This window comes from Cebus imitator, unplaced genomic scaffold (genome assembly GCF_001604975.1).
Source record: "Cebus imitator isolate Cc_AM_T3 unplaced genomic scaffold, Cebus_imitator-1.0 Scaffold50, whole genome shotgun sequence".
Classification (NCBI taxonomy): Eukaryota; Metazoa; Chordata; class Mammalia; order Primates; family Cebidae; genus Cebus; species Cebus imitator.
Window position 1 is genome coordinate 886,724 of NW_016107365.1, and position 10,766 is coordinate 897,489.

Genomic DNA, 10,766 nt, shown 5'->3' on the forward strand with positions numbered 1-10,766 from the left:
GTAGAGACGGGGTTTCACCATGTTGACCAGGATGGTCTCGATCTCTTGACCTCGTGATCCACCCGCCTCGGCCTCCCAAAGTGCTGGGATTACAGGCGTGAGCCACCGCGCCCGGCCTATTTTACATGTTAGTAGGATATTGTTAAAGGTTTTATAAAAGTATAATTTAAAACTGTATGCAGTATCAATAGTACAAAAGAAATATGTTGAAAAAAATTTTATTAAAATGAGATTTAGTGTAGTATAATAATTGTAAGTTGGTTGAACCTTTATTAACATTTATTAATTTATTTTGAAAGTAATGGTCAAAACCACAATTACTTTTGAACCAAACTAATATAACTATAAATTAATAGCACTCTTGCATGGCAAGTTAAGCTATATGGAATAAAGCTAAGACCCCAAAGGAAATACTTGGTATAGTTAAAGCTCATGTGTATTTTTTTTTTTTTTTTAGACAGAGCCTTGTTCTGTCACCCAGGTGGGAGTGCAGTGGCACGATCTCAGCTCACTATAACCTCCACCTTCTGAGTTCAAGCGATTCTTGTGCCTCAGCCTCCCTAGTAGCTGGGATTACAGGTGTATGCCACCATGCCTAGCTAATTTTTGTATTTTTAGTACAGATAGAGTTTCACCATGTTGGCCAGGCTGGTCTTGAACTCCTGGCCTCAAGCGATCCACCCGCCTTAGCATCCCTAAAGCTTATATGTTTTATCTCTGGATAGTCTGCCCTGGCTCAGACCTTATACCTTTACATGATAGATAGTTTTGAAGTGGATGAGAATGAGGTAACACATGTAGTAGAGGTAAGTACAGTAGCAGGGTCTACCAGTAAGAGCTGAGAAAATAACAAAATATAAACAGAAAAGCAATAACTAACTGATAAACTTGCTGCGGAAAGCATAGAAACCACTAATTAGTATAACTGAAAACTGGTCACCACAAATCCACAAGCTATCATTTTAGTTAAACGGTATACAAGATTAATGTTTATGATTATTATGACTCTGAAGTACTATGAGGTTAAATTACAATGAGGTTAAATTACAGTAATCCCCCCTTATCTGCGGTTTCACTTTCCATAGTTTTAGTTACTCTTGGTCTGAAAAATATTGAAAATTTCAGTAATAAATAATTTATAAGGTTTAAGTTGCGTGCCATTCTGGGTAGTATGATGAAATCCTACACCTTACCTCTCTGCCCTGCCCAGGACGTGAATCACCCTTTGCTCCTGCAGATCCATACTGTATATGCTGCCCACCCATGTAATGGCCTAAGTCATCAGATTAACTGTTGTTACTGACTGTCAAACTATTGTAGTGTTTGTGTTATTTTACTTAATAATGACCCCAATGTGCAGGAGTAGTGATGCTGGCATATTGTTATAATTGTTCTATTTAGTTATTGTTGTTCATCTCTTACTGTACCTGATTTATACATTAAACTTGATCATAGGTATTTATGTACAGGCGCACCTCATTTTGTTGTACTTTGCTTTATTAGACTTCTCAGATAACTGTTTTGTTTTTTTTAAACAAACTGACAGTTTATGACAACTCTGTGTTGAGTAAGTCCATTGGTGCTATTTTTTTTTAACAGTATGTGCTCACTTCATGCCTCTATATCACACTTTGGTAGTTCTTGGAATATTTCAAGCTTTGTAAATTATTGTTATATCTGTTAACAGTGATCTGTGATGTTACTATTGTAATTATTTTAGGGCATCACAAACTGGGCCCATATAAGACAACAGACATAATTGATAAGTGTTATGTGTGTTCTGACTGTTCTACCAAATGGCCATTTCCCAGTCTCCCTCCTCTGGGCCTCCCTAACCCCTAAGACACAAAAATATTGGAATTACACCAATAACCCTACAGTGGCCTCTAAGTGTTCAAGAGAAAGGAGGAGTCGCATGTCTCACTTTAAATCAAAAGCTAGAAATGATTGAGCTTAGTGAGAAAGGCATGTCAGAATGCAAGATAGGCTGAAAGCTGTGTCTCTTGTGCTAAACACTTAGTCAAATTGTGAATGCAAAGGTAAAGTTCCTGAAGGAAATTAAAAGTGCTGGGCCGGGTATGGTGGCTCTTACCTGTAATTGTAACACTTTGGGAGGCTGAGGGGGGAGGATCACCTGAGGCCATGAGTTTGAGACCAGCCCTGGTAGTATAACAAGACTCCCCCCCACCATTTCTACCAAACAACAAACAAACAAAAATAGTCAGGCACAGTGGCAAGCATCTGTAGTCCTACCTTCTCAGGAGGCTGAGGCAGGAGGTTTGAGCCCAGTAGTTCAAGGCTGTAGTGAGCTATGATTATGCTACTATACTCTAGCCTGTGTGATACAGCAAGATCTTGTCTCAAAAAAATTTAAAAAATATGGACACAGGGAGGGGAGCACTACACACTGGGGTCAGTTGGGGGGAAATAGGGGAGGGACGGTGGGGGGTGGGAAGCTGGGTAGAGATAGCAAGGGGAGAAATGCCAGATGTAGGTGATGGGGAGGAAGGCAGCAAATCACACTGCCACGTGTGTTCCTATGCAACAATTTTGCATGTTCTTCACATGTACCCCAAAACCTAAAATGCAATAAAATAAATGGGAAAAAAAAATATTGGAAATTCAAAGTGCTACTTTAGTGGACACATGAATGATAAGAAAGTGAAACAGCTTTATTGCTGATATGGAGAAAGTTTTAATGGTCTGGATAGAAGATTAAAGTAGCCACAATAGTCCATTAAGTCAAATCCTAATCCAGAGCCAGGCCCTAATTCTCTTCAATTCTGTGAAGGCTGAGAGCAGTGAGGAAGCTGCGGAAGAAAAATTTGAAGCTAACAGAACTGAGCTCATGAGGTTAATGAAAGAAGCCATCTCTAAGTGCAAGAGGAAGCAGCAAGTGCTGATGTAGAAGCCGCAGCAAGTTATCCAGAAGATCTAGCTAAGATAATTGATGAAGATGGCTACACTAAATATCATTTTCTTTTTTGTTGTTGTTTATTCTTGAGACAGGGTCTCACTCGCTGTCACCCAGCCTAGAGTGTAGTGGTACGATCATGGATCACTGCATCCTCAAACTCCCAGGCTGAAGCTGTTCTCCCACCTCAGCTCCCCAAGTAGCAGGGACTTCAGGCATGTGCCACCATGCCATGCCCAGCTAATTTTTTGTTTTTTTGTAGAGGTAGGTTCACCATGTTGCCCAGGCTGGTCTTGAACTCCTGGGCCCAAGCAATCCTCCTGCCTCAGCCTCCCAAAGTGCTGGGATTACAAGTGTGAGCCACTGCACCTGACCTCATATTTTTAGTGTAGATAAAACAGCCCTCTGTTGGAAGAAGATGCTGTCTAGGATTTTCATAGCTAGAAAAAGTGAATGCCTGGTTTCAGAACTTCATGGGATAGGCTTCCTCTCTTGTTAGGGGCTAATGCAGCTGGTGGCTTGATGTTGACACCAATGTTTGTTACCATTCCGAAAATCCTAGAGTCCTTAAGAATTATGCTAAATCTACTCAGTCTATGTTCCGCAAATGGAATAACAAAGCCCGGATGGTAGGATGTCTGTTTACAGCATGGCTTACTGAATATTTTTAAGCCCATTGTTGAGATCTATCTCAGAAAAAAGATTTATTTCAAAATATTACTGCTCATTGACAATGCACCCAGTCACCCAAGAACTGCAGTGGAGATGTACAAGGAGATTAATGTTATTTTTATGCCTACTAACACAGCATTCATTCCGCAACCCTTGGATAAAGGAATACTTTGATCTTTCAAATCTTGATTATTTAAGAAATACATATCATAAGGCTCTGACTGCCATAGATGGATCTGGGCAAAGTACATTGAAAGTCTTCTGGAAAGGATTTGCCATTCGAAATGCCATTCATGGAAGGTGGTCAAAATACCTACACTGGCTGGCTGTGGTGGCTCAAGCCTATAACCCCAGCACATTGGGAGGTTGAGGTGGGTGGATCACTTGAGCTCAGGATTTCAAGACCAGCCTGGCCAACATGGTGAAACACCACCTCTACTAAAAATACAAAAATTATCTGGACGTGGTGGCACATGCCTGTAATCCCAGCTACTAGGGAGGCTAAGGCGGGAGAATTGCTTGAACCCAGGAGGCAGAGGTTGCAGTGAGCTGAGATCATGCCACTGCACTCCAGCCTGGGTGAAAGGGCAAGAGTCTGTCTCAAAAAAAAAAAAAAAAAAAAAGAATATCCCATAAACTTAGTTGGTAAAGCATCAGTGGGGTTTCAGAGGAATGAAAGGTAACTATTGTGAATAAAATGCTATCAAACAGGGTTACATGCCATAGAGAAATTTTTCATAAAAGGAAGAGTTGACCCACGTGGCAAACTACTTTGTCTTATTTTAAGAAATTGCCACAGCCATCTCAACCTTCAGAAAGTATCGCTCTGATCAGTCAGTGGCCATCAACATCAAGGCAAGACCCCCCACCAACAAAAAGATATTATTCACTGAAGGCTCAGTTGATTTTTAGCATTTTTAGCAATAAAGTAATTTTAATTAAGGTATGTACTTTTTTTTTTTTTTTTTTACATATAATGCTGTTGCACACTTATTAGACTACAGTATAAATAGAACTTTTATATATACTAGGAAACCTGAAAGTTCATGCAACTTACTTTATTGCAAATATTTATTGTGATATTTGCTTTATTGCTGTGGTCTGGAACCAGCCCTACAGTATCTCCAAGGTATGCCTGTGTAGGGAAAAACATGGTATAGTCAGCCCTCCAAATCCTGGATTCTGCTTCTGTGAATTCAGTCAACTACATATCAAAAATATTTGGAAAAAAAATTGTACCTGTACTGAACAAATAGACATTTTTTTCTTGTCATTATTCCCTGAACAATAGAGGATAACACTTATTTACATAGCATACATCGTATTAGGTGTTATCAATTATCTAGAGATGACTTCAAATATATGGGAGGATGTGCGTAGGTTATATGCAAATATGCCTTTTTTTTTTTTTTTTTTTTTTTTTTTTTTTTGAGCCGGAGTCTTGCTGTGTCACTCAGGATGGAGTGCAGTGGTGCCCTTTCTGCTCACCACAACCTCTGCCTCCTGGGTTCAAGCAATTCTCGTGCCTCAGTCTCCTGAGCAGCTGGGATTATAGGCATGTGCCACCATGCCCAGCTAACTTTTGCATTATTAGCAGGGACAGGGTTTCTCCATGTTGGTCAGGCTGGTCTGGAATTCTTGACCTCAAGTGATCCGCCCGCCTCAGCCTCCCAAAGTGCTGGGATTACAGGCATGAGCCACCACGCCCAGCCTACTACACCATTTTGTATCTGGGACTTGAGCAGATTTTGGTCTCCATAGGAGGGCCTGAAATCAATTCCCCAAGGATACTGGAGGACGACTGTATATATAAGGTTCAGTACTATCCTTGATTTCAGGTATCCACTGGGGGTCTTGGAATGTATCCTCTGCAGGTAAGAGGGGACTACTATATAGTGTTTGAGAAAGAGGTGTGTGTTACTATTTTTAAGCCACATTTATACACTTTAAAGCTGATCCATGTGATATTGCCACATTTTAGTTTAAAGTTTATCCATGTGATACTGTTGTATTAGTGTATACTTTAGACTTTGTATGAAACAAACCTACTAGAATGTAAGCTTCATGATGCTGGGAACCTTGTTTATCACTCTATCCCCAGAACTTGAGAGTGCTCAGTAAATGTTTATTAAATGAATCAATTAATAATTTTTTTTTTTTTTTTGAGACGGAGTTTCGCTCTTGTTACCCAGGCTGGAGTGCAATGGCGCGATCTCGGCTCACCGCAACCTCTGCCTCCTGGGTTCAGGCAATTCTCCTGCCTCAGCCTCCTGAGTAGCTGGGATTACAGGCACACGCCACCATGCCCAGCTAATTTTTTGTATTTTTAGTAGAGACGGGGTTTCACTGTGTTGACCAGGATGGTCTCGATCTCTTGACCTCGTGATCCACCCGCCTCGGCCTCCCAAAGTGCTGGGATTACAGGCTTGAGCCACCGCGCCCGGCCAATAATTTTTTTTTAAGGCTAGTCAAGTGATCAATTAATAATTTTTTTAAGTACGTAGCTCATTTTAGAAAAACTGACATTAAAGTATTTAAAATAGTCTCACAACCTTTCCTTGCATTGTTGAAACAAATGAGGTATGCTATAGCCTAAATGTGTAATCCTATGTATACCATTCTTTCTGGGTAAATTTTTTGGTAGTGTAATTTGTTTCATCTAATTGCAGTGTATTTTATCTTTCTTTTAAGACATATGCCCGGACATACAAGTCGAGAAGTACTAATCATCTTCAGCAGCCTTACAACTTGTGATCCATCTAATATTTATGATCTAATCAAGGTAGACCAAAAAATCAAAACCAAAGTTACAACTCTAAAGAGAATTCTACAGCAATTTTATATATATATATATATATATATATATATATATATATATATATATATATATTGTGTGTGTGTGTGTGTGATCCATCTTTGTGGTAGATATAGTGAATTTATCACTAGTTTTTGGAGCATTCTTTATTTTTCAAATACATTAATTCTTAAATGTTTTTCTTCTTTCCTAAAACTATCCATCTGCTTGGATTTTATGAAGACCCTAAAGGCAGCTAAAATTAGAGTATCTGTTATTGGATTGTCTGCAGAGGTTCGAGTTTGCACTGTACTTGCTCGTGAAACTGGTGGTATGTATCTAATATCTTTAATATTTACTCATAATTACTGTGTAGGAAATTTATTAAATTAGGATGTTTTAATCTGTTGTGAGCTATTAAAGTAGTCTAAAATATGGTCAGTCATCTTAAATATGTAATTAATTCTATAAGAAATCATCTCAAAATGCAAAGAGTTTTCAGTACTTCTGTCAGTATTTAGAGGAAGTATTATAACTTTTGGAAAACTGGAAGTTTTACTGTATGTTTTACTTTATAAAGATTTTGTAACTTGCCTTTAATTAAATTGTAATTACAAGTCAGGCATGGTGGCTCATGCCTGTAATCCCAACACTTTGGTAGGCCAAGGCAGGAGAATCACTTGAGGCCAGAAGTTTGAGATCAGTCTGGTTACCATACTGAGACCTGTCTCTATTTATATGTTAAAATAATAATAGTAATAATAATAAATTATAATTACAGTTATTCCTAGAGAAGTTGATTTAGATATATTATTTAAATAAGGTTTTAAAAGTGATGATTTAACTAAAATTATTATTTTGAAAATTTACATTTTCAGATGATAAAACTTTTACAAGAATTACATAGAGCATATACTTCATTATGTCTACAAAGCTGTTTTTTTTTTTTTTCTTTTCATCTTGTTAGGCACATACCATGTTATTTTAGATGAAAGCCATTACAAAGAATTACTTACACATCACGTTAGTCCTCCTCCTGCTAGCTCAAGTTCTGAATGCTCGCTTATTCGTATGGGTAAGTGTTCTTATGTTTTTTTAAAAAATATATATCTTGGCTCAAACTATGCTATTTTTGTTTTTGCACAAGTTATTTTAACATTTAATAATTTTTTTAGGAAAAAATATGCTTGTTGAAGCAATTTTGGAAAGCACAGAGAAGTTTAAAAAGAAAAAAGGAAACGTATTAAAACTACCAGTAGTCTTGTCACCAAGAGAACACTGTTCACTTTCTTTATTTTTAAGGCTAGAAAGGTATCAACTGTGTTTATAGAAAAATGCTTATATTAAGAAATTTTTAAAATAAGCTACAAAGGCTGGGTGCAGTGGCTCATGCCTGTACTCTGAGCACTTAGGCCAAGGTGGGTAGATCACCTCAGGTCAGGAGTTTGAGACCACCCTGGCCAACATGGTGAAACCCTGTCTCTACTAAAAATACCAAAAATAGCAGGGAAGGATGGTGGGCATCTGTAGTCCCAGCTACTTGGGAGGCTGAGGTTGGAGAATTGCTTGAACTCAAGAGGTGGAGTTTGCAGTGAGCTGAGATCACGCCACTGTACTCCAGTCTGGGTGACAGAGCAAGACTCTGTCTCAAAAAAAAAAAAAAAAAAGTAAAATAAGCTACAAAATCCTCTGTACTGTACTGTCTGATCAAAGCTGTGTAATACAAACTGTGCAAAGACAAAGCTTGCAGGGAAGTACACCAAATTGCTCAAAGGAGGGGAAATGATTGGTTTTGGCTCACTTTTTAAAAATTTTGTTTTCAGCCGGGTGCGGTGGCTCACGCCTGTAATCCCAGCACTTTGGGAGACTTAGGTGGGTGGATCACGAGGTCAGGAGATCAAGACCATCCTGGCCAACATGGTGAAAGCCCGTGTCTACTATAAATACAAAAATTAGTTGGATGTGGTGGCATGCACCTGTGATCCCAGCTACTCGGGAGCCTGAGGCAGGAGAATTACTCGAACCAGGGAGGTGGAGGTTGTAGTGAGCTGAGATCGCGCCACTGCACTCCAGCCTGGCGACAGAGTAAGACTCCTTCTCAAAAAAAAAAAAATTTTCTTCTATTTGACAAAAATGTTGTGATGAAAATGTATTACACATCGCTTCTCGGCCTTTTGGCTAAGATCAAGTGAAAACGTATTACCTTTATATTGAAGAAAGGTATAACTTTTAAATAGAAAAAGAACCTCCTTATTTAATATATATATTTTAAAATGTCAGTGAAGTAGAATGCTTTTCTACTTTGTTTTTGGCCTTTTGTATTACTAGTCGACCTCTCTTTTCCACTGTCTTCTCATGTGTTTAATGATGTCAGTATCTATTGTGTCTTGCAAGGATTGAGTTAATACAGATGAAGCATTTAGAATAATGCTTAATGTAAACATTCAATACATTTTGGCTATTATGTTGGCTAATCTTTTTGATTTACTGATATATTTTCTTATACCATTTTAAAGTTATTTAAATTTATAATTTATTTGTTAGAGTCCTTTAGGAATATTAGCCCTTTCTCAGTTACCTGATGCAAATATTTTTCTAGTTGGTTATTTGCCTTTACTTTTATTTATTTGTTTTGATATGTAGATACATTTAAAATTTTTATGTATTAACTCTTTTTAAAAATGGTTTTTGCTTTTCCTGAACATGTTTTCAGAATTTAAAATTATAAATAGAAAACATTACATGAAAGATTTGAGCATTCCAAAATTTTAAACATAAAAGTATAAACTTAGATAAAATGAAGATGTACTATGATATGCTTCAGTTGTGTCAGAAATGATGTAAAAAGTACAACCTCTTTAAAAAGTAGTGTTGCCGGGTGCGGTGGCTCAAGCCTGTAATCCCAGCACTTTGGGAGGCCGAGGCGGGTGGATCACAAGGTCAAGAGATCGAGACCATCCTGGTCAACACGGTGAAACCCCGTCTCTACTAAAAATACAAAACATTAGCTGGGCATGGTGGCGTGTGCCTGTAATCCCAGCTACTCAGGAGGCTGAGGCAGGAGAATTGCCTGAACCCAGGAGGCGGAGGTTGCAGTGAGCCGAGATCGCCCCATTGCACTCCAGCCTGGGTAACAAGAGCGAAACTCCGTCTCCCCAAAAAATAAATAAATAAATAAATAAATAAATAAAAATAAAAAGTAGTGTTAATCATTATTAAGTCAGAAAATATATAGCTGGGCATGGTGGCAGGCATCTGTAATCCCAGCTATGTGGGAGGCTGAGATGGGAGAATCGCTTTAACCTGGGAGGCAGAGGGTGTAGTGAGCCAAGATTGCACCACTGCACTCCAGCCTGGGCAACAGAGCAAGACTCCATCTCAAAAAAAAATCTCAAAAAAAAAAAAAAAAAGAGAAAAGAAAACATATATATGAATTTCAGAATTTGAAGTCATACATATAGATAGGTCTTTCCCCCATTTCCTCTACTTTTTCTTATAGCTTGGAATTAGTTTCATCATGCTATAATAAGCTTATCTAAGAGGCAGGAAAGTGATATTTTGTACAACCTTACTGGCTTTTCGATAAGAACATTTTTAGGTTCTTAGTCCTAGAATTCTGCTCCTTGCTTGGAAAAAGAAAGTAATACATTTTCTTCTATGAAGGATTTCCTCAGCACACCATTGCTTCTTTATCTGACCAGGATGCAAAACCCTCTTTCAGCATGGCGTAAGTAAAGACCTTGAAATTATTAGTGATAATGTTTTTACATTTTTAATTCCTTCTTTTAAGGTATAAATTCAAAAGCTAGGCAATGAAGACTATCTCTATATAATTCTATGGAATGACCTTATTACTAAGTAAAATAGTAAGCTTGAGAGAATTTTGTCGTATGCTACTAATCACCTAAGAAGAAAGTAGAGATGTAAGTGGATATATATACTTGTTTATGTTAATAATAAAAACAATAGTATGGAAATAATACAAATTTTAAAAGGGTGTAGAGGAGAACTTTTTTTTTTAATTTTTACCTCCGTGAGTGTGTAGGGAAAAGCAAAGGGATAGACCCTAGACTTTTTTGAATGTATCACTTTATGACAGGTATTCGTTCTGAGAAATGCATCGTTAGGTGATACCATCACTGTGCAAACATCACAGTGTGCATACCTAGATAGTGCAGGCTACTATACATCTCAGTTATATGGTGTAGCTATTGCTCCTAGCCTGCACACCTATACAGAATATTGCATGCTGAATAGTGTAGGCAGTTGTAATACAACACTTAGTATTTATGTAACTAAACACACAAAAGGTGCAATAAAAATATGGTATTATCTTATGGGACCACTGTCATATATGTGGTCCATCATTGACCAAAGTGTTATATA

General features: G+C 37.9%; 1 protein-coding gene across 2 annotated transcripts in view; it reads left to right on the forward strand.

Annotated features, from left to right (window-relative positions):
- Positions 1-10,766, forward strand: part of LOC108303673 (general transcription factor IIH subunit 2) — a 35,413-nt gene that overhangs the window by 9,696 nt on the left and 14,951 nt on the right. For both annotated transcript variants that reach the window (XM_017527585.2, XM_017527588.2), the window contains 4 exons: positions 6,278-6,368; positions 6,624-6,711; positions 7,348-7,455; positions 10,044-10,107. In XM_017527585.2, the coding sequence (XP_017383074.1) occupies positions 6,278-6,368; positions 6,624-6,711; positions 7,348-7,455; positions 10,044-10,107 (351 nt within the window). The remainder of the gene's footprint in view (positions 1-6,277; positions 6,369-6,623; positions 6,712-7,347; positions 7,456-10,043; positions 10,108-10,766) is intronic.